This window comes from Oncorhynchus mykiss, chromosome 1 (genome assembly GCF_013265735.2).
Source record: "Oncorhynchus mykiss isolate Arlee chromosome 1, USDA_OmykA_1.1, whole genome shotgun sequence".
In the NCBI taxonomy this organism is placed as follows: domain Eukaryota; kingdom Metazoa; phylum Chordata; class Actinopteri; order Salmoniformes; family Salmonidae; genus Oncorhynchus; species Oncorhynchus mykiss.
This window is the reverse complement of record NC_048565.1, coordinates 32,270,945-32,296,145: the sequence shown is the minus strand read 5'-3', so window position 1 is coordinate 32,296,145 and position 25,201 is coordinate 32,270,945. Positions and strand designations below refer to the sequence as shown.

General features: G+C 43.3%; 1 protein-coding gene across 2 annotated transcripts in view; it reads right to left on the bottom strand.

Annotated features, from left to right (window-relative positions):
- The window catches only part of LOC110521325 (RNA polymerase II elongation factor ELL2), a 49,492-nt gene that overhangs the window by 22,400 nt on the left and 1,891 nt on the right, over nt 1–25,201 (bottom strand). The window contains exons 2-5 of one of the 2 annotated variants that reach the window (XM_021598812.2): nt 24,055–24,105; nt 19,314–19,361; nt 6,790–6,917; nt 2,252–2,412 (exon numbers count right to left, since the gene is read on the bottom strand). In XM_021598812.2, coding sequence (XP_021454487.1) covers nt 2,252–2,412; nt 6,790–6,917; nt 19,314–19,361; nt 24,055–24,105 — 388 coding nt within the window. The remainder of the gene's footprint in view (nt 1–2,251; nt 2,413–6,789; nt 6,918–19,313; nt 19,362–24,054; nt 24,106–25,201) is intronic. The other variant, XM_021598821.2, reaches the window with a different exon arrangement.

Sequence of the window (25,201 nt, the reverse complement as noted above, 5' to 3'; positions counted from 1 at the left end):
TCCCTGAGCAGACATGAGACGATGACATTAAGGAATTAATGTCTTAAAAGCGCAAAATAATATTAAAAAAGGTACAATATTTTATTATTTCTTAGCAATTTTCTATTTTCTACTGATGTCTACCAAATTTGGACCTGACAGAGACAATGGAATATTTTAAATTTTTGGCTTTGTAATTTCTATTAAAAGACATTCTGGGTTCGAGTTCAGGCTCTGTCGCAGCCGGCCGCGACCGGGAGACCCATTTGGCAGCGCACAATTGGCCCAGCGTCGTCCGGGTTAGGCCGGCAGGGATGTCCTTGTCCCATCGCGCACTAGCGACTCCTGTGGCGTGGGGGGCCGGACGCAGTGCACGCTGACACAGCTGTACGGCGTTTCCTCCAACACATTGGTGCAGCTGGCTTCTGGGTTAAGTGGGCATTGTGTCAAGAAGCAAAACAGCTTGGTTGGGTTGTGTTTTGGAGGACACACGGCTCTCGACCTTCACCTCTCCCGAGTCTGTACTGGAGTTGCAGCGAGGAGATAAGACTAACTATCAAAATGGATACCACAAAATTGGGAAGGGAAAAAAAGGTTGAAAAGTAACCAAAAAAATAAATAAAAATGGCTCTAAAATCAATGTCATTATTACATAATACAAATCAAAACCAAAATCAAAAACCACGATAAAGAAAATAAAGAATCCAACCAAAACCGACCTCAAAAAGTTGTAATCACAGCATACAAGTGGTGGGAGATGGGGCTGCCAATGGGTTTCCAGATATAGCTTCCCAATACTTTTATCACTACTGAACTAAAAAAATGATTTTTCCCTTCATAAGACAGTTTTGTAAAGAATGGTCAGTGATGACCTTAAAATGCCTTTTGCAGAATTTCTTCAGCAATCCTTTCGCTGGGAAAGTACAGGTTTTTGAGCCATACATTACAACTAAAATCATAGATGGTTGGTATTTAGAAAGATGTCGGTTTGTGTGCTCCGTAGCGCATATGACGTATAGTTTATGACCCTTTCATTTAAGTTCCCTTTGATATCAAGTATATGGGCACCTTACTGTCCTGTCCTGTCCATGCTGTGGGAAAGCGAGCCCAGTTGTGTGCCTTACACCCTATGAAACATGAGAACCAATGTCAATGTTACCAGGCTAAGGCTGCAAGTGGCCTTCTACATTTTTACTTGATAAACTTTAATGTAAAAATGATGTATTTGGATAAGAAATAGCTCTTTTTTTTTGTACTCATTCAGCAGAGATATTACACAGCAAACATGCCAGCTACATTTAACTGGGTTGTGCAAGAAGAGGAAGAGGCCCATTTTCAGCAGCAGACCATGGGAGGTCATGTGTCCTGCTTGCTTCAACAGCTGTAGAAAATGGCTTGTGCAGGAATTACCATTAAATGTTATAATTATGTTTTAGACAATATGTGTAAAACTGTCAGTGTGTGCAAAGATGAGCTCCATGTGGCTTAAAGCCACTAGTATAACGTCATAAACGCAGCAATTTTGTGTGCGTCCAGGTTATAATACACAGCATCTGCAACATGTCCCTTCAGACAACAAGACATAACCCATCAGAAGACACAGAAGCCTGTGTCTACACCCTCCTCCTGGATGAAATATAACTAATGCACATTCCAACGGTCCCACTGGTTCTGATGCTGTGTAAAGGCATGTACAGCACTGGTATGCTCCCACAATAATTTATTTACTTTGTGGCGCAAATAAACAGTGTTTTAATTTAGATCTTCATTAGTTCATAAGTTCTTATGATGAATTATGGCCTTTGCTTCAAAGAATCTCCATACATTATTCAGTTTTTCAATAGATGAAAACTAATTGAGTCGCAGCCACTGTAATTAAACTCTTAGGCAAAACTTCATCCACTCAGCATGAGACTAGTTAGTGCATACTTCTGGCAAACTCAATCACATGAATGGAGCTGCTAGGCAGGTTGGCAACGTGCCTAAGCAATCTGGTCAAAATGAAGGGAAAAGGAGAAGAAAAAGAGGCATCCCCTCTCGCATGAATAATTGCAACCCAGTACTTTGATCAATTATGTGAAAACTTTCACACCATATGGCAATTATCAGCAGGACAAGATGGTAGAAGGCGATGGATTAGAAGCTTTCCGAGAACATTAAACACCTCCATTATTTTTCCCTTGATCCCCAGGCAGCAAAGGACTCCGTATGAAGCTGGTTTGGACCTAACGCAGTCAGCATAGGTAAAGGCAGCCTGTGACTGCAGACTTACCATGTGTGGAGCCTGGTTTGATCTCGATGGCCGACCTGCTCATGATGTCCTTCTCAACCTGAGACATACGCTCTCGGGTCATCTGGTATGAGTCATCAGTGGCACACACCGTGATCTTGTCCTGAATACTGCCCTGGCCCTCCAGGTGCTCCCTGCCCTCCCTGAGGAGAACACAGGATCAGGCTCACATAGCAGCAACTGGTAATGTACAAAATATCACACACTACTTCCCATTAAATAGACCATTTCGTGAAAGTGTATTTGTGTTTCTGTCTACGTGTGACATATGCCTCACTCCCATGACCGGTTCTTTGACTTCTGTCCTCATGCTCATTCCTCACATCCTATGCTATGGCATTAAGCTGTACAACAAGTGAAGATGCCTATGAGCTGCAGTGCTAACTAGAGGTCGACCGATTAATCGGAATGGCCGATTAATTATGGCCGATTTCAAGTTTTCATAACAATCGGAAATCTGTATTTTTGGACACCGATTTGGCCGAATTCTTTTATTTTTTAAAAATTATTATTTATTTTTTTACACCTTTATTTAACTAGGCAAGTCAGTTAAGAACACATTCTTATTTTCAATGATGGCCTAGGAACGGTGGGTTAACTGCCTTGTTCAGGGGCAGAACGACAGATTTTTATCTTGTCAGCTTGGGGATTCAATCTTGCAACCTTACGGTTAACTAGCCCAACCACCTGCTTCTCATTGCATTCCACAAGGAGCCTGCCTGTTACGTGAATGCAGTAAGAAGCAAAGGTAAGTTGCTAGCTAGCATTAAACTTATCTTATAAAAAAATAATCAATCATAAATCACTAGTTAACTACACATGGTTGATGATATTACTAGTTTATCTAGCGTGTGCTGCGTTGATGCGGTGCGCATTTGTGAAAAAGGACTGTTGTTGCTACAACATGTACCTAACCATAAACATCAATGCCTTTCTTAAAATCAATACACAACTATACATTTTTAAACCTGCATATTTAGTTAATATTGCCTGCTAACATACATTTATTTTAACTAGGGAAATTGTGTCACTTCTCTTGCAACAGATTCAGGGTATATGCTGCAGTTTGGGCCGCCTGGCTCGTTGCGAACTAATTTGCCAGAATTTTACGTAATTATGACAGAACATTGAAGGTTGTGCACATGTAACAGGAATATTTAGACTTATGGATGCCACCCGTCAGATAAAATATGGAACGGTTTCGTATTTCACTGAAAGAATAAACGTTTTGTTTTTGAAATGATAGTTTCCGAATTCGACCATATTAATGACCAAAGGCTCGTATTTCTGTGTGTTATGTTATAATTAAGTCTATGATTTGATATTTGATAGAGCAGTCTGACTGAGCGATGGTAAGCAGCAGCAGGCTCGTACGCATTCACTCAAACAGCACTTTCGTGCGTTTTGCCAGCAGCTCTTCACAATGCTTCAAGCGTTGAGCTGTTTATGACTTCAAGTTTATCAACTCCTGAGATTAGGCTAGTGTAACCGATGTGAAATGGCTAGCTAGTTAGGGGGTGCATGCTAATAGCGTTTCAAATTGGTGACGTCACTCGCTCGGAGACTTGGAGTAGTTGTTCCCCTTGCTCTCCTAGGGCCGTGGCTGTTGTGGAGCGATGGGTAACGATGCTTCGAGTGTGGCTGTTGTCGATGTGTTCCTGGTTCGAGCCCAGGTAGGAGCGAGGAGAGGGACGGAAGCTATACTGTTACACTGGCAATACTAAAGTGCCTATTAAAACATCCAATAGTCAAAGGTATGTGAAATACAAATGGTATAGAGAGAAATAGTCCTATAATTCCTATAATAAACTACAACCTAAAACCTCTTACCTGGGAATATTGAAGACTCATGTTAAAAGAAACCACCAGCTTTCATATGTTCTCATGTGCTGAGCAAGTAACTTAAGCGTTAGCTTTTTTACATGGCACATATTGCACTTTTACTTTCTTCTCCAACACTTTGTTTTTGCATTATTTAAACCAAATTGAACATGTTTCATTATTTATTTGAAGTTAGTGTTCATTCAGTATTGTTGTAATTGTCATTATTACAACTACAAATAATTAATTATTATTTTGAAATTGTCCAATTAATCGGTATCGGCTTTTTTTGGTCCGCCAATAATCGTTACCGGTATTGAAAAATCATAGTCGGTCGACCTCTAGTGCTAACAGAGCAGCACAGAGCTACCTTTGACCCCCATATGACCACAAACACTGATCTCACCATTCTCTGATCTCACCATTACCCGCAACCTGTGCAATGTTGCGGGTAACATGTTACAAAAGTAATGCATTACGTACTCAGATTACTTTTACTTTTTCAAAATGGGTAATATTACAACGGTTACGTTGTCAAACAGTGTGTGTTACTTTCAGAATCAAATCACATTTTATTGGTCACATGCTTCTTAAAGAACAGGTGTAGACCAACAATGAAATGCTTACTTAGAGCCCTCCCAACAATGCAGAGAAAAATAGACAAATAAATAAACAATGAGTAACAATAACTGTCCTATATACAGGGGGTACCAGTACCGAGTCGATGTGCAGGGTTACAAGGCAATTGAGGTAGATATAGGTTGGGGTAAAGTGACTAGGCAACAGGATAGATAAAACAGTAGCAATGAGTCAAGAGTTAGTGCAAAAAGGGTCAATGCAGATAGTTTGGGTGACTATTTGGTCAGCTATTTAATAGTCTTATGGCTTGGGGGTAGAAGCTGTTTAAGGTCCTGTTGGTACCAGACTTTGTGCATCGGTACCACTTGTCGTGCGGAGGCAGAGAGAACAGTCTATGACTTGGGTGGCTGTAATCTGACAATCTTTAGGGCCTTCCTCTGACACCGCCTGGTATAGAGGTCCTGGATGGCAGGAAGCTTGGCCCCAGTGATGTACTGGGCAGTACGCACAACCCTCTGTAGTGCCTTGAGGTTGGAGGCCGAGTAGTTGCCATACCAGGCAGTAACTCTCGATGGTGCAGCTGTAGAACTTTCAGGATCGGAGGACCCATGCCAAATCTTTTCAGTCTCCTGATGGGGAATAGGCTTTGTCGTGCTCTCGTCACGACTGTCTTGGTGTGCTTGGACCATGTTAGTTTGTTGGTGATGTGGACACCGAGGAACTTGAAGCTCTCAACCTGCTCCGTCGATGAGAATGGGGGCGTGGCTCGGTCCTCATTTGCACCCATAAAGTGTATTCCTTTGTAGTGTTCTTCTGCAGTATTACTTTAGAGCCTTGTTGCAAACAAGATGCAGGTTTTCTATTTATTTTGTATATATGTGTATTCTTCTTTTCACTATGTAATTTGAGTCATTATTGTGGAGTCACTACAATGTTGTTGATCCATCCACAGTTTTCTCCCATCACAGCCATTGAACTCTGTTTTTAAATCACCAATGGCCTCATGGTGACATCCCTCAGCAGTTTCATTCCTGTCCTGCAGCTCAGTTTAGAAGGACAACTGTATCTTTGATGTGTCTGGGTGGTTTAATACACAATCCACAGCATAATTATTAGCTTGATTATGCTTAAAAAGAGATATTCAATGTCTGATTTGTTATTGTTACCCATCTACCAATCGCTGCCCTTCTTTATGAGGCTTTGTAGTTGAATCTGTGCATGGAATTCACTTGACTGACTGTATGTATGGGGGGGGGGGGGGGGGGGACAGAGGTTTAGTCATTAAAAAAATGATGTCAACCCCTATTATTTCACACAGTCAGTCCGTGTAACTTATGTCATTTTTTAAGACAAATGCTACTTCTAAACTAATTTAGACATGCCTGAACATATGGGCTGAATACTTATGCAACAACTCTATTTTAGTCATGTCATTTTTATTTTGAGTAGATTGTTGACAAAAAAACAACTATTAAGTAGCTTTTAATCCTGCTTTGTAACAATAAAATGTGAATAAATCCAAGGATGTGAATATGTTTGCAAGGACTCTGTTGTGTAAGTACAGGACTTTGTCTATTTTTCCCATTTAAAAATGTATGTAGTTATGTCCTTGAGCTGCTCTTGTCTATTTATGTTCTGTACCATGTCATGTTTTATGTTTTGTGTGGACCCTCGGGATAGTAGCTGCTGCTTCAGCAACAGCTAATGGGGATCCTAATAAAATACTAATACACCAGCAGTCAAACTTCAGCAACACAGCACGCTAAATAGGTGCTTACAGTAACTCAAAGGAAAAACAAGACCTCAACAAATACTGCTTAACTCAAAAAGGTTAGAGTTTATGAGTAGTTCAAAAATAAGACTGAACTATACATGGTAAGAATAACAGTCTGGGATAAGGTGTCATTGGTTTCTAGCGGTCAGTCACATGAAGACAAGGGTTACTTGCGTTAGCAATGAGAGATAGAGCAAGAGAGAGAGCAGTGTCTACAAAATGCAAAATGTCTACAATAAGTGATCTGTATGGTCGGTGTCGAGAATGTTTGGTTTATCGGCCCAGCTCTACTGTGAAATGACTGAATTCCATCTGTGGTTGACTGAAAACAGTAGAGTGGGCTTACCCTGAGACATGCTGGTGGATGCAGTCAACGCTGGCCTGAGGTTTGTCTTTGCTATCACTGGACAGGTAGAAGGAGAAGACCCGGAGTGCATCTGGGGCCTCTGGGGATGGGGCGGGGATCTTGATATACTGTTGTAAGGGGAAACAGAGAGCGCATTAGATCACTGAGGAGATCATGTGTAAAGTTATAAAATGTTTATGACCAAGCAGTTTTAGCATATTCAGCTGTGCTTTCGGTTTGCATTTTCTACATTTGAGTAATTTAGCAGATGCTCTTATCCAGAGCGACTTACAGAACTGAGTACATACATTTCAATCCTTTTATTTTTTTGCTGGTCCCTGTGGGAATTCTAAACATGCTAAATAAAACGCCTTGGGTTTGTATCATACAATCCGAAACGTTTTGGTAACTAGTGTATAAAGGACCGCAAAGGATGAGCCTTACGTTAGTCATCAATTAGGCTACACATTTAATTGGAGAGCAAAACAGGGTAAATCGGAAGTCTGAGGTCATTTCCATTACGTATGAGTCAACTGCTCGGGGTGACAGCCAGGCAGTCTCTGGCTTAATTCGATTTCAAATGAAGCCCCATCTGAAGCATATGAAAATCAACTAGGCATAGCATATCACTTTTCCAAACTAATCCCAAACTACATCAGCACACATCTTGAAATCTGTGCTGTGGCTCTATTCTCATCGATTACACAGTATTTAATCTGTGGTTGCTAACTGAATGCTGTGTCCTTTTTGTTTGTGTGTTTAGTACACAATCCAAACTCACGACACGCGGGCAAGTCCATGCGAAAGTTCAGACGAAAATTCATATTACAGTTCGTAGAAAAATGTCAAACGAAGTATAGAATCAATCTTTAGGATGTTTAACATTATTGAAGATTTGTTTCAACTGGAGAATTCCTTTGTCTTCAGAAATGTAATGGAACAGAGCTAACTCTCACGTGAGCGTGCGAAACTGAGCTCGTGGCTCTCTGTCATTCCCCCCCACTTCACAGTAGAAGCATCAAACAAGATTCTAAAGACTGTTGACATCTAGTGGAAGCCTTAGGAAGTGCAATATGACCAATATCCCACTATCTTCGATAGGCAATGAGTTGAAAACCTACAAACCTCAGATTTCCCACTTCCTGGTTGGATTGTTTCTCAGGTTTTTTGCCTGCCATATGAGTTATGTTATACTCATTCAAACAGTTTTAGAAACTTCAGTGTTTTCTATCCAATTCTACTAATAATATGCATATATTAGCAACTGGGCATGAGTAGCAGGTAGTTTACTCTGGGCACCTTATTCATCCAAGCTACTCAATACTGCCCCCAGCCATAAGAAGTTAAGGGTATATTGTATATTAATAATATTACATTGTATTGTATCTGCAACTTTTCCACATACCACTTGGCCAAATTTGTTTAATCTGCTAGCAATATTGATATTTAAAAAAACAATATTAATTAAATAAAATCTCTGGCCTGGACGCCCTACTGTACCTCTGCGAGCCGCAGACCCTACTTTGGGAACCACTGCTTGTATCAACCTTGCAGCATTGCTGTTTTGATGTTATTGCTTTGGAACAACACACAGTTATGTATTGAGTACTTTAAAAAAAAGTAGTATCTCCCCAGAAGGTGATTAGAGTAAAGGTAATCTAGAAGTGTATTTGTTAGTGGACCAAAGTCACACACACACACGTATGCGTGTGTATATATACAGATACTGTACATACATTTTAATTTAACGAGGCAAGTCAGTTACAAACAAAATCTTATTTACAATGACAGCTTACCGGAGAACAGGGTGTTAACTGCCTTGTTCAGGGGCAGAACGACAGATTTTGAACTTGTCAGCTCGGGATACGATCCAGCAACGCTCTAACCACTAGGCTACCTGTATTGATATGAGAATGAGCTTGACCCTCCGCTATTCCAGCCATAAAACTGACCTAAATAAGCCACTGGTTAAGCCAATAACCCAGGCCACGTGGGACCTCCTATGTCCCAAAGTGGCAACCTCTAGTCAGCTGTTGGAACAGTGAGGCTGATATCCTGCCCTTAAACATAGGGACTTGTGTCTCGCTACCTAGGTGACAGTATTCTACTGTACTGTCCAGAGCTCCCCTGGAATCAAACAGACCCACAGGGAGCTATGGGGCCCTAAACCAGCTAATGAAATGGCCTAAAAACCTACTTTCACAGAATGGCCAATTAAATCACTGGAAGTCATTAACTAACAGGTATTGCCGTGTACTTGAACACACTGGGTGCCGACTGCCCTTTCATTCCAGCTGAAATGGACCGTTTTGTTGATGCTGAGCCTGTGCCCTAGATTCAGAGGACAAAATGAAAGGGACAGAGCAATAGATGGTCCACAGAATGATTATCACTTCTTTTGACCCAGCATGATCACTGACTGACTGACTGACTGACTGACTGACGCCATACAGTCCTCAGAAATTGTTTCCAAATCATCTGAAAATAAGTAACTTTCACTTCCCTAGTGGTCTCAGACTAGGGTGAGATGGCTAACACAAAAAGGGCTCCATGTAATATTTCCCTTTTATTATGAGCACTAAGACAAACAGAGGACAGTCAGTCGGCCTTGAAACAGCCTCTTTAGCTTAACTGTGGAAAGTGATTGATTCCAGGCTGACTGGTAGAATGCACAGTGCCTGGGGCAGATGTGGCAGGCAGGACTATAGCTGTCACAAATGCCCAGTCATGCAGTACAGCCAAAAGCGGTTTCTGTAGCGTGTAGCCAATAAACAGCTTCTCTTTCAACCCCCCCCCTTCTTCCACTGAACTCCACAGCGAGCTTTGCACTCTCCCCCCCATCACCCTCAGTGCTCTTAATAGCACCCAACACACAAGCCAACCATCGCAACACAAAGCACAAGGCAGCCCACAAAGCCATGGACACTTTTGATATCAAACTGACTATTAGTTATGTTGACCTATATCTGTCCAGCCCTTCAGATGAAGTGGTGGGGCAGGATTCCACTAATGTCTGCTTCAGGTTTCCACTAATTAACTGTCATCATCCAAAAAAAGCGTCAAAGTAAATAGGAGCAACAGAAGAGCCATGCCTTCAGGACCTATTACCTCAAGACGCTGTCGAAAGTGGTAGCGGTCTTGACCAAAACGCCAAGCAACAAGTCATAGAGGCGCTCCAGAAGTAGGTCAAGGCAGATAGCACTGCAATGGAGAATGATTTCTTTCAAATGGAGATGCTGATAAACAGCTTGACTGCCCCCAGGCGAGAGCACCGCTCAGGATTTACAGTCTTAGCTCTGCAATCACCCCCCCTCAGAACCCCATACCACCACATCCCCCTCAGTCACTGTGCGCCTTTGGTTCGAGGCAAGCAGCAAGCCCCCCCCCCCCCCCCCCCTCCCCCCTCCTCCCTCCCTCCTCCTTCCCTCCCTCCAGCCAAGCGTTAGAATCACCCTCTCCTCCCCATCCCTGCCACCGTGCACACATATTCTAATTCTAATCACTGTTACTCAGGTCAGTCCATTCTGAAGTTGACCCCGTTTTATCCACAGCTTCCACCTTCATAACCATATGTCATTAGTTCCCAGCTCTATGCTCCCTGGCTCATGGGGGAGCTTCTCCTGGTTCCTTTTAGCCCATACAATCCCTTATGTGAAGATTAAGGGCCCCCAAAATGACGCATTCCAGTTAAAAGCTCTGTCTGAGCACACAGGGGCCATCCTTGACTTGCTACCTGCAACTTTTTTTCTCTCTCATCTTCAGATTACATTTCCCAGGACAGTTGTTCATGCTAGAGGGTTTTCGAACAAACACTCAAAAGAAACAGAAAACAAAACCTTAGGCCTACATTTTGTAGGCTTTTGTGTGCGTACAAAAAAAAGAAAGTATAATCTATAAAAATGTGCATCACAAAAATGCTGTTGAAATATTTATAATTTTTAGAATGTCATTCAATTATTTGTGGGCTCCCATTTCCAAACTGACGAAAATCTACCAGGACTTTTCCCCTCATCCCAATCTGTTCCAGAACCACAACCCACATTGACAGGTAAGTCTAATATCAGTGTGAATAACAGAGGTGTGTATTTCCATAGAACTGACGACACAGGGCAGGGCGGCTGTACCATGAAGCTGCCCTTTACATCCCTGATTAAGCCAGGGGAGTCCCACACTTCCGCAAGTCACATGGAAGGACTAAGGTCAAACATCTCCTAAGCTACGCTGCAGCTGAGGCCGTATGCCACAACTCAACATCAGCTGTCAATGCCCCCAACTAACTTACTAGGCCAACATGTGAATACTAAATAGTGATTAGTTTCCGTAACTGCGGGAATTAAGCTTCACCCTTCGGGTCTGTACTCTTACGATATTTTATCTGCCCATTCCTAAAGGGACATTTCAAATATATAGTAAGCTATGCCATATTACACCAAATGTATATTGTTCAAATCATTGTTCAATATCTCATGACAAGACAAGTTCCATTTTTTGGGAGAATGGATAACATATGCAAATGATTCTAAAAACTCCCCAACACAACAAATGGAAGTCACTGTGCTACAGTGTACCATCAGGAAAGTGGTAGGTCAGTCAGATTTGCCCAGTAGTGTCCATCCTGTGAGCTGAACTTGGCAGTCGGACAGTTAGTGTCGTCCTTGCCAAATGGCATTAGATCGACAATCCTCAGCACCTTGTCAGAAGAGCCTCTCTACAGGGTGCCAGGGCAGATACAATAGCCCCCTCTGTGGCCCAGGCCCAGGCACATCTGCTGCAGCCTGCACACGGCCGGGGCCGGATGGCTCTGTGTGTTTGGAGATGTCAAATACTTTCAGGCTGTTGTAAGGTATGAGCTGGACGGGAACGGAACAACTTGGCGTGGGTTCTGCCGTTAGAGCAGGACCAATGGCACCCTCACTGGTGTCCATGAAAAATTCCCCCTTACCCCATTTAGTATTTATCACCTTTAAATCACGTTTAATAATGCTCTTCTCCTGCCTTACGTTTGGTGGCAGATGAGGAAAGGATTCTGGTAAAGAGATTTGTTTCCTACAGCTAACCACACATCTGCTAGGAAAGATGAAGTCTTTTTTTTGGTGATGTTTTTTCTTCTTCTTGGGTCTGTAGATGTAAGCGGACAGGCAGAGATCCCAGCTCTATTTAGCATGGCAGCACAGTGATGAGAGCAAGCGCCTAGATATACAAACGTGATTTACTATAGACTGTGCCTCCTGCCTCGGTCTGTACTGACACTGCTGGCCATTGTCCTCTCATCCCAGTCTGCCTCGGTCTGTACTGACACTGCTGGCCATTGTCCTCTCATCCCAGTCTGCCTCGGTCTGTACTGACACTGCTGGCCATTGTCCTCTCACCCCAGTCTGCCTCGGTCTGTACTGACACTGCTGGCCATTGTCCTCTCATCCCAGTCTGCCTCGGTCTGTACTGACACTGCTGGCCATTGTCCTCTCATCCCAGTCTGCACTGACACTGCTTGCCATTGTCCTCTCATCCCAGTCTGCCTCGGTCTGTACTGACACTGCTGGCCATTGTCCTCTCATCCCAGTCTGCCTCGGTCTGTACTGACACTGCTGGCCATTGTCCTCTCATCCCAGTCTGCCTCGGTCTGTACTGACACTGCTGGCCATTGTCTTCTCATCCCAGTCTGCCTCGGTCTGTACTGACACTGCTGGCCATTGTCCTCTCATCCCAGTCTGCACTGACACTGCTGGCCATTGTCTTCTCATCCCAGTCTGCCTCGGTCTGTACTGACACTGCTGGCCATTGTCTTCTCATCCCAGTCTGCCTCGGTCTGTACTGACACTGCTGGCCATTGTCCTCTCATCTCAGTCTGCCTCGGTCTGTACTGACACTGCTGGCCATTGTCCTCTCATCCCAGTCTGCACTGACACTGCTTGCCATTGTCCTCTCATCCCAGTCTGCCTCGGTCTGTACTGACACTGCTGGCCATTGTCCTCTCATCCCAGTCTGCCTCGGTCTGTACTGACACTGCTGGCCATTGTCTTCTCATCCCAGTCTGCCTCGGTCTGCACTGACACTGCTGGCCATTGTCCTCTCATCCCAGTCTGCTCAGTCATGGCTGCTGCTGTGAGCTGCCTGTCTTTTGTTCTTGCATCTTCCCCCACACAGCTGAGTGCAATGGCCCGTCGGCCCGCCTGGATTATTCATGAACAGCATGGACGTGTGGTTGGCGGGCGGGTGGGAGAGGGGGACAGCACTGTCACGGTGTGGCTCCCCGCTCAGCTCGTGCATGAGGGATAGCACTCCACAGTCCCCGCTTTCCTCTCCCTCTGGAATGTGGTCAACACTAAAGCATCCCAGCAAAGGGACAAACAGAACAGAGAAAACTAGTCTGGGAGGAGGGGAATGGGTAAGAGCTGGTGCGAACAGCATTCCCTCTCTGCATCTCTTCGCAAACAGCCATACGCACACGCTGGATCCATGTGTACTATGGGGAAACACTGATAAGACATTCACAAAGAAAGGCAACGTTTTTCCTCTGGAGGCTCCACACAGAGGTATTGGTCAAAAAGGAAAAGAAAGCTTACAAGTGGCATTTAAAAAGGAAGGCATAATTCCAGTGACACATGCAGACAACTATACAAGGCAACACAGGCAGGCGATGCCTCAGGGAATATTCATATTAATTCCTACTCTCCACAATCCTCCCACTGTTTACCGTATGATCAATGACTCTGTGGTGACTCAGATTGTGAATACAATGCATGAGATCACCTCTCCTTTAAAACCAGGCTTTTAGTGAGGCTGGCTTTTTGTTCCTGTGCTTCAAGTCAGCCTGACCGTTGAGGGGGTTGGTAGAGAAAGACTGAAGATCCACAGAGAGGAGGAGTGGGGGTCTGAAGGGGGTTGTGAGGGGAGTAGGGGGTGGGCAATTGTTGTGGCGACAACATCCCCCAAGGTATTGGCTCTTATGCCAAGCTAAATTTGCCTTCTCCAAGAGAGGCTGGGCTAATCTGTCAACCTCAGCAAACACATGGGTCACCAACTCACCGCCTCCCCTCAACATCCCCTCTCCTCCCAGCAGTGTTCCTGTCTGAGTGGATACACAGATAGGGGGGTGGAGAACACTGATGGCAGGCTTCATAGACAGCCCATTTCAACATTACATGCAGACACTTTTCCACTGGTTACTATAGTTACAGTGTTTGAGGATTCTCTAGGCCCATGTCTAACCATAAGGCTTGGGGGTGGAGGGGCCCGTATGTGATATGTGATGTCGTGTTTTAATCAATTGTTTAATTACAGTGATCATGACCAACTTTGAGAATGATCCAAATACGCCCTTTGCCGGACCTAGATTCCAAACAGTCGGTAATCCTTTAACAATTCCCAGATTGTAACATGGGAAAGTACATCCAAATCTGATTAATTTACGCAGAGCCTCAGAGAAACAAGACAAAATGGAAAACATGCACCGAGCGGTGACGTGGAAACCCAGTGTGAGCAGATAAGCCTTGCCTTGTGCATGACAAACAAACACTCATAAACCAACACATGCCCAAACACACACAAAACATACAGTGAAACCTCAGTATACACCAAAGTCCTCTTTGCACACAAAGTATATCTCCCACTGTCAATGTGGTAAAGATTATCTTAGGTTGTTATTCTTCTTTAGGTTAAACAATAGCTCCGTCTGTAGTACTCTAGTGATTTGAGCCCTAAAAGAACAAACTACACACTGCAGACAAACCCTGCCCTTTGACCATTCCACTTCCCTAACCATGTTTGTTTACCGGGGCAGCGTTGCATGTATCCTGTTGTGCTGCATTTTTAAATGGCGGAAAAATAATGGATGTGGGAAGAGTTCAGGAAAAGCAACCATTGCAGATAGCCGAACAACCAACGAGACCAACAGAAAGATTGGAGGAACAGAGGATTGCTCTTTCTTACATCACATACTGCTTTTGACTCTCGCTGATGGACGTTTTGTAGCACTAGTGCTTTCAGTGATGTTATTACCCACCAAAAAGGTAACTTCTGGGTCAGTCTTTACTGGTTTACAGAATGGTGAGGCATCTTGCATGAATGGGATTAGATCCAACAGGATCTCATTGGTCTAGCCTATTCTTGTGATATAATTTAAATATCCATCATGATCCCAGTTAGATGTAGTAAGCATTTGCTAAATTGGCAAGATGTCTCACAGAATGACTACATCCTAAATTCTACATTGATTATATGTCGGCCAGGCATTCTATTCTGATGTCTCGGCGACGTCTTGCTAGTGTGCAAACACTCTCCGAACGACATATTCCCTACCCATTTTGATACGTCGGCCAAAAGGTGTGCGTGCTTTTTGGGATATTCCTAACACTGTTATTGGAATGTAAGGAGAACACTAAGACTGTACAAGTATAAACAATTGGGGGTGTTTCAATCAGTCTTTCTAATAGATTTTTGACCTGTGCTAATAAACAAAATGGTTGACCTAATACTGTATGTGAGCAGAGCTACAACAACCTCCTGGAACCGATAGTCATCCTGGTGAGGATACTACACACTGAGGCTGTGCCAGGCCAGACAGATCAGTGCTGCTGGGAATCAACGGTCTCAGTTCAATGCGCCAAACAATCAAAACTCTTTACCTTCAGTTCCATATCAGTGTTAAGTTACGTGTTTAATTGCTACACAAAAACGAGCTAAAATATGCTCGCTAAAAGCCCTTGTTGTGCGATAACTTGGATAATATCATCATCAAATGACTACTTCGGAGCTACATTAGCAATCTCAATATCAGAGGAGCTTGCTAAAGAAAGAGGGCCAGCCTTCCCTGGACTGGGAGATGTCTCATGCAGCTTGTCCCTCCGATATGTGATCCCAAAATGGGGCCAACAGCTTTGCCAGTCAAAACAGTGGGCCTCAGACACGCAGGGCTTTTTGCCTGACACATCTGGATGAATAGAGCGGCGTGTGCCCTTTCAGGCACACGTGGGACGACTCCCCCAACCTCTGGCTGAGCCACTGGGAAAGGACCTTGCTCTAACCGCATTCCTCTTATTGTTATTCTAATTAGTGTTCGGGGAAAAAAAATACTGACTGACGGGCGTGCACACACACACAGAACAAGAGCTCATTTGCAGTGAGAAAGGGAGGCGGAGCGCTCTGGGTGGGGGTAGATGTCTCCCAAGCCAAGGCACGGGGTGAAACGGCACAATAATCTGGGGGGCAGATGGGAGGGGGCAGCTAGCTGATCCTTCACACACAGTCGTCATGAGAAGATCTCTGGGAAGAATGCTCCCTTCCTCTACTCTCCTCCTCTAAGCACCAGCCAGTCTTCAGTTCGATAATATCTGGATGGTCTGCCCAGCAGCTATGTATATCAACTCTTATATGCAAGGTATTCCCCATATCTGGAGGGGGATGAGATCACCATCAATGTGAAACAACACAGAAAGAGACTGCTCTGCAATATATAGCCCAGACAGATTATAGAGAGCACACGTTTTTAAAAAACTGTGGCTGTAACACTGTATTATGGCATTTCTGGCAAGAGCAGAGATCCCATTTTGAGGGCATACTGTACCAGCAAAACAATGCTTAACCCAGATCCTTTCTCTAGTTCTTATTTGGGAAACTGAGTGGGAAGCAAAACAGGAATCTCATCATTTGCAAGAAGATTTCTGGAGGCAAACAGGAAAGTGATCACACTGCAGGATTATGTGATAGAATTCTATCCCCGCACGACAGAGCCATGAGGAAATAGTGTGCCAACCTAATCCAAAAATCAACACTATCCAATCTCACAAATTGCAATATCCCTACAATGAATGAATTGTCACCATATGGCACAAATACTGTAACAGAGCTCATTGGACAGAACTCTTGCTAATAAAGACAGCCGCTACCTTAGGTGTGGAAAAACAACTTGAAAATCACACACTGTTCATTTGTGTACATGCACTCGACATGAGAGATGGATAATATGTCCAATGCTGTGAAAACGCAGTAAAAAAAAATACAAATCACCACGTGTCCTATAATTGGAGACCAAAGAGAGCTAAGAGCTAATAAAGGATTCCATTTCTACTAAGCAGACATAAAACATGCCAGCTAAAAGACTGCTTTGCCAGCACTACAGGAAAATAAGCACTAGGATGTGAAATTCCAGACCATGAGAACCCAAACTGAATAAGTTCCTAGATCCCAAGTGCCGATTTCAAAGTAATCCAGACCTGAATTCCTTTTAGACTGAGAGCTTTTGTGAAATGGGAAAAGAATTTCACATAACCCTCTCGTCTTCACGTTTATTTCTTTACAGTTGCGTCACCCGCTCCACTTTTAATTTGTTAGCTTACATGACAAGGTTGTTATTTCTTTAACCACTGCAACTGAAATCTCATTACTGATCAAGCTTTTCAATTTTCTTTCCTTCAATAACATTCTGAATATGACAAGGATAGCTAGTTGTTATGAGCAAATGGTTCCAACATTATCATTGGGGGGGGGGGGGGGGGGGGACACAATGTGGGCACTTGTCAAGCATGAGTGACTACACATCACCAGGTGATACATAGTTGGCCACATAGCCAGAGGAAATCTGTGCGTCAACCACAGCATGGCATTGCTTGATCTGGGGACTAACTCCTAACACCAAAGGTGTTGGAGAGAGGCCAGCAGAGTGGTTATGGGAATTCCCTTGGCTTACTGGCACTGGAAATGGAAATGTGACATGAGCTTGCAAGCCCTGAGACAAGAGCAGGAATTGTTTGAACTGGTAGGGCACATCTAATAGGACACTGCCACCTGTCACAAGAATCACCCCTCTCTTCACTCACTCTTCCTCTAGGCTAGTAGGTTTTTCTAATATGTTGCTCTAGATAAGATGGGCAAGGACACTTTACTGTACTGTTGTAAGGCACCTTAGAGCCCACTGGTCCCCCTCTGTCTGGTGTACTCCCCCAGTCTGCCATGTTACCAGCATCCCCCCCCCCCCCCCCCCCCCCCCCCAACAGTAACAGCTTAATCTGCTCTCCCTCCAACGGCTGCAGATAGCTCATTAATGCCCAATCGGCCTGCGCAGGGGGGCGCTGTCAGAGGGGGAGGGAGCCTATACTTGAATTCCGCCAAAGCAATTTGAATATGTAATGTGCCAACAAATATATAATCACAAAATCCTATTCAGTGATTAAAGCACACTTCAATTACACACTAAACAGAACGACTGACGTTCCCTATCCGTATTCATCTCGTGTGTTTTGCATATGTTCAATTACACTCGCTGGTTTGCATATGCCTTAGATAGGTTTGTTTTTACCTAAGCTACATTCTGTGTCAGAATACTTTATTATTTTCTGATGAAGCGCCATAAAGAACAGTGCAGACAGAGGGAGAACAACTCCACGGCTGCCATAGCATCCCCCTTTCCTCATCTCAGCTCTTTCATGTCTACACAGAGACAACAGGCGTGGAGACATGGGGCTCCCTGGGGTTCACCAACTCCCCAACCTCCTCCCCCTCTCCAAACAAAGCCTTTCCAGTTGCCAGCCTGACCCAGTAACCTGGCTAGCAGCCTGAGGGTATGGTGTACCCGCTCTTAGGGCCCGTGTGAGCGCACAGGCCAGCGTTTGTGTACAGAGCGAAGTCACTTTCGTCAATGCAATCGGCTCTTGCAGGGATTAGAGCAGCTCCTTTTAGACAGGGCTGATTGTGTGGTAAATGTGCAGTAGGCAGCGCTGGGTAGGCTGCTCTAGTGCCCCGGCTAATCTGGTTGGACACAGGCATCTTTCTTTACTGCAGTTTCACAGGAATGTCTTCTCCATTTCACTGCCAAGTGTTTCTGTAGGTGATGTACTAGGTCTGACTACACTCAGCATCAAGGATAATATGACACAGAGCCACATTCAAACAAACCTGCATTGCAGTATTTATGCATTTGCAATATTACCTTTTCCCCCCCGTAGCCAGATAAAAATCACAAACATGGTCCTGGAATACTGTGAGAATACCAGCTATATGCTTCCAGTTTTCAGAATGACTGGCAGTACTGTACTTGTGTAAATAAAGACTCTGTATAAACATTGCTGTGGCAGGACCAATTAAATCCGGTTCTAAATCTAACATGGAAAAAGAGCTGTCTGAAACATAAACCTTAACTCACACGCCACAAATGCAAAGGGAGGCCACATTAAACACTGATAGTCTCTTTGCGAGGCAGTCAAGCTTTTAATGTATTTATAACGACAAATATGAGAACTGCTCCATTCTACTGTATATCCCTGTAAGGCAACAATAACCACCAGCTGAAGAATAGAACAAGATCCTCACAATATGCGCCATCTAAATCAGGCAGGCCTTCAGGGTTTAGTCAGTGGATGCACATGCATGCAGCTGAACTGCCCTCCTGTTTCAAGCCATTGGTTTTGGATCTGGTGAAAAATGCAGCGGCAGAGCGGTTGCGAGTGCTGCCTGTACGGCAAATCAGAACTAATTAAAGCATTTCATTTCTAAAGCTTTAGAAAGGAGGTGCAAAAACACATTCATCTTACCCCCTGGCTCCCCTTGAAGCAAACTGCTGGCTGATTTGGTAAGGATCCCTGGGAAGGAGGAGAGAAATGGAGAAAGTGGTTATCATTTAATATAACAAACACAAGCATTGCAGGTAAAATACAATTGATCCTAAAACACATTAGGTAGCATTTAAAATATTGAAAAGGAAATATTGTTATTTCATATCTGGTCAAGATATGCTAGCAAATACCTTTTCTGCAATTGCACGCTCAACACTGTCAATTTCTCACAAAGCAATCACCCTTTATTCATCAAGCTAACAATGTATTACAACAGTACTACTTAGTTCAATTAGACCAGTGGGGAAAATTATACCCATTAGCCAACTATCACAATAATTAGAGTTTCCTATCGCTTATTTGCCCCAATGGCCAGCGTACAACTTCTTAACTGTTAATTCAATAATAAAATGTGCTCTTAAGGCTTTGTGAGTGCTCATATTCGTGGCCCCCCGCCAGTATCGTGGTTCTATACGGCCAGGTCCACAGATCAAGGGGCTTCACTGCTAATCTGCACTGGAATGTGTCTGATTAATCAATCTAGAGCACAGAAACCTTGTTTCACTCAATCAGTTCTCATAGTCAATTGGAAATTGGGGACAGAGGGGGGGAGAGAGAGGCGTATCAACGGAAATGCCTCATCACAAAGCTTTTAGTGTCAAATCCCTAATCATTTTCTTAGCTGATTACTAATTGTACCTTCGTTTACAAGTGGGCTACATTTGATCAGCCCTTAGGTTTGTGTAAGTCACAATACAGTCGTTCATGTACAAAGCTGTCCCCCAAATAAGCCTTTATCTAACCGTAAAGAGGTGACCATGCTGTGCATGCTTCAGGAGTTCCTCAACATTCAAGCATCAGTACCTTCATATGACCAGAATGTAACATTGAAGAGAACAAAAAAAAAACTGTTCTCTGCTCTCTGAGGTACTCCTAGCGATGGTACAGGGTCAAGAGATAAGAGCCACTATCTGAAAGTTACAGCTGCAGCCATGGTCAACAGGCCTGTTTATCTATTATAGATGGTTTTGGGAGAGGTCATCATGCTCGTTTCTTTCCCTCTGGTCATTGCTTAACAGGCCTACAGCTCACTTTGTATTTTAAAGTGTAGGCTTATTACAGATCCATTTCTTTTCATGGGTTGCAGGATAAACGTCATTAACAGAGGTTAGGGACTGGCACTTTGCTCCTATAGTCGGAGTGAAACCCATAATGACCAGACTTGACCACCGTTGCTGCTTTTTGACTGTAACACCAGTGTTACACTAGAGCAAAGCACTTAACCCTAATTGCTCCAGGGCCGCCATTGATAATGACAGACCCTGGCCATGACCCCACTCTCTGGGTGTGGGGGGGGGGGGGGGGGGGGGGGGTTGTGATATGCAAAAAACAAATATCCAGAAATAGGACAAAATATAAGCCCCCAAATTATATTAAAAAAACAACATTTGGGGAATGTGTGTATACAATCTGATGTTATACTAGGGAAATTGTGTTTGTATCTAGGGCTGACAGTGAAGACCTGTGAATAGCAGAATCAACAACCTCTGGATAATCAAAACAGTTGCTTTGTGAGAAGGTGTTAACCGTTGAAGGAGTGCGCCGGTGTGCTGAATGAGGAATATGATCAGGGCTCTAAAGTCCACCCCTTTTGGTCACATATGCTCCAAAATATTTTTTCTGCAAGAACTGCCATTTTAGTTAAATAAAAAAAAATGCTAGGTAGTTAGCCAGCTCTAGGTCGGCTGTACCTGCGCCAAATCTCCAGTATTTCTCATTTTTTCTCTAGTTTGTTCTCCATCTTCTTTTAAAAAAAAATGGTAAGCCAACATGTCAGCACTTTTATTTCTATGACTGATCAAAACAAGTTCTCATGGCTCTCTCATGTCCCTCTGCAGCAGATGAGCAACTTGAGTATTTTGGCAAGGAATTTGTTTGGAGCATCGAATTGCAATAAAATGCCAGTATCGAATCGCAATACATTTAGAATAGTGAGAATTGCAATACATAATTGTATCGGCACCTAAGTATCGTGATAATATCTTGTCGTTAGGTACCTGGCATTTTCCAGCCCTAATTATTAGAGAGAAACTAATTGTTCAAAAGATATGGCCTACATGTAGGTGCTACATTTTTTATTTTGCACAGTGGTGGGCCGCATGTACACATTCATAAGCCATGTCGCAGGCCGTTCTAAAACTACTCCTGGGCCGCTAACCATTCGTTTACACCTGGTTCGGTTAGCTAGCTGACAACAATAGGAAAAGTGTGCTTCTACACAATGCAGAAACCTAATATTCCACAAATGACTAATTTCATTAATAGGTATGTGTATCAACATTTTAGGTTATAATTAACAATGTCTAAAGGGTTTTTCGTTTCTAAGGCACAGCGTGTGCTTCAAAAAAATAGCTGGAGTTCATATAGGCTTTATCTCAATCAATGTAAAAATCTGCTTTTCTGGTGCTACTAAATTTATTTTGTGCTCCTAACTTTAAGTTGGGAGTACCAGTGCTACCAATGCTTTTTTATTTTATTTTAGAGCCCAGCATATAATCAACTAAAACCCACACAGAATTTATACATGAGCTATGAATATTTGGTTAAGAGAAAATAATATATATAATAATAATCTACTTTGACTGTTGAAATGAGAGCAGAATTAGTCTACATTAGTGAGACAAAACACCCGTATATTTTACTCTGCATCTGTTTATACTGCAGCAGCCTACATTGGCCTTCAACAGATGAGGAAGTTACCGTGCATTGTCATTGGGGAAAGCAACCCATAGTTCTACACCACCTAATGGACCAATAAGCTCTGGAATTGGGCACGGTTTCAAATGTTTAAAAGGACACCACCAGAGGACAATGCCACCCACCCCTATTTCAATGTAATTCCTGTTCTAGAGTGGAAATGCTCGTTTAGGTTCCACCTCCGAAGGATGACGCAGGCTACTTACACATATTCACGAATTGGGGAAGGGAAGGTGATTTCCACATGGAGTGGAGAAACATCAATAAATAGCTAGCTATAATGACAGCTGTCAGTACCCTATCCTGCAAACCTTATTTAGCTAGCTTTTGTTATCAGTTGTTGCTGTGATTTTTTTAACTACACCATATTCAGAAGATTAACCAGCTGGCTAGGCTGTGGCTGGTGCTGGACTTTTCATAAGCATTTAGGGAAAACACAGATGGAAACCAGTATCTTTGACTTCGTCATCTATTGACGTCTCCAAAGTTTGGGCATTTTCCATAAATTGTGGCCACGAATCCGCCACAGAAACAGTAATAAGATGAAGCTCGTTATGGATAACTACTGAAAGGTTTAGAGACATGCGTTTTTCTACATTGCAATGGACACGGTGCAACCTTTGTTGCCTGGTAAGTGGACTGAGAAGACATTCTCATTTACAGCAACAACCTGGGTAATAGTTACAGGGAATATAGGCTGCTGGTATGTGGGCTGCTGGCAGGATTTGGCTGCAATATAGCAAAGCCAAATCAGCCCGTGCTCATGGTTCTCACAGAGGAAGTGAAATGATAGGCTACTATGACTTTGCCCATGATGCACTCCGCAAATCACATGTAACAACACCCTGAGCGCATCAGACACAAAACACCAATACAAATGTAACAGCACAACAACAACAAAATTCATAAACATGTTCCTTCAAATGTCTTTCACAGGTGCCTTTTCATTACAGGACAGACACTTCTAGTTTCTAGCTGCACCAATCAAAGCAGTGGAGAGTGTAGTGAAGTAAAAACCATTTATCTTGACGGGACGGGACGGGACGGGGGGGCAGATATGCAAAATGCAACTATGAAAATTACTATAATTTTCTGATAAAGTAGCACTGCAAAAACATTAGTTTACATCCCCTGTTTTAATTTGCTCCACGGCTTAGGTGGCCAAGTGGACTCAAGGCTGTTTGGCTCAGCTCAGTCACAAAGAGGAAGAACTTTGCAGCTGTTTTTGATTAAGAAACAATGCCATGCTCAGGGGTGGTAAGGAAACACACAACAATGACACGGATTTCTACAAAATGTCCCACTTCGGATTTCCCATTTCAATTCCAAATTAGCGCAACTGGCTGCAAGATGGCCCTATTATTCATTTTACATCGTTTGTCATCTTATGCCCAAATGTAATGTATTCAGCTGGCAATATCTCATGTCCTCCATGGACCGGCTCGTACACAAAACATCCCCCTGCAAAAGGGTCAGTTTCCTCAACTCGAGTTATGGCTCGTCAGTGGGAGAAAAAAAAAGTGAAAATATTTCTGCTGTCTTCAGAAAAAACAACATTTTACCACAACCGTTTTTGGATTTTCCGTCAACTTCCGGATGTTGCACGCCACGTCAGTCTGTTGTTCACTTCTGGCTGAGCTTGCACCACAACATCAGGAAGTAGCATCACCTGGCACGGTGATGGAAAATAGTGTTTTATTAGACAGTACTAATATTTTCCCCGTTTTTCCTCCCACCGACAAACCATTAAATCAAGTAAATGAGGAAACCGATGCACCTTTAAAGCCTGAATGGAGGCTGTTGTGTACGAGGTCCATGGGGACACGAGTGTATTACCAGCTGGGTTGAATGCGTCGACGTCGAGAAGTAATAGGTCATCAGGAAGAACTACGCCCTCTACAGGTATTGGCGCTAAAGGCCAACTATATCATACTTTGACTAAAACGATGACTTATTGACTTACAGTAAATCGATGTGCAACATCATGGGTAAGGTCCGGGCATCGTGCTTCAGTCTAAAAAAAAAAAGTGCATTTCCTATTAAGTCCTATTAACCTGAGTTGAAGAGCAGCAGTATATAGTCTGTGACGTGAACAGGCAAAAGCGGTGAGGGAGGAGCACCCTTCTCAAATCGAACAGTAATCTGCACAACTCTGTCAACAAGGCAGCATGGTGCATCATCTGGAAACATACACATCTTTTCCATCAAATATACACTACCGTTCAAAAGTTTTGGGTCGATTACAAATGTCCTTGTTTTTGAAACAAAAGCACATTTTTTGTCCATAAAAATAACATCAAATTGATCAGAAATACAGTGTAGACATCGTTAATGTTGTAAATGACTTTTGTAGCTGCATAAGGCTGATTTTGAATTGAATATCTACATTGGCATACAGAGGCCTATTCCAGCAACCATCACTCCTGTGTTCCAATGGCACGTTGTTAGCTAATCCAAGTTTATCATTAAAAAAAAGGCTAATTGATCATTAGAAAACCCTTTTGCAATTATGTTAGCACAGCTGAAAACTGTTGTTCTGATTAAAGAAGCAATAAAACTGGCCTTTTTTAGACTAGTTGAGTATCTGGACCATCAGCATTTGTGGGTTCGATTATAGACTCAAAATGGCCAGAAACAAATAACTTTCTTCTGAAACATGTCAGTCTATTCTTATTCTGAGAAATGAAGGCTATTCCATGTGAGAAATTGCCAAGAAACTGAAAATCTGGTACAAAGCTGGTACTACTCCCTTCACAGAACAGAGCAAACTAAAAAATGTGGCTGTTCACGGATGAGTCCTGGTCTCAATTGTACTGGGAAGATGGCAGACAGCGTAGCGTGTATGGCGTCATGTGGGTGAGCGGTTTACTGATGTCAACGTTGTGAACAGTGTGCCCCGTGGTGGTGGGGTTATGGTATGGGCAGGTATAAGCTGCGGACAATGAACACAATTGCATTTTATCAATGGCAATTTGAATGCAGAGATATACCCTGACAATATTCTGAGGCCCATTGCCATGGCCGCCATCACCTTATGTTTCAGCATGATAATGCACGGCCCCATGTCGCAAGGATCTGTACAAAATTCCTGGAAGCTGAAAATGTCCCAC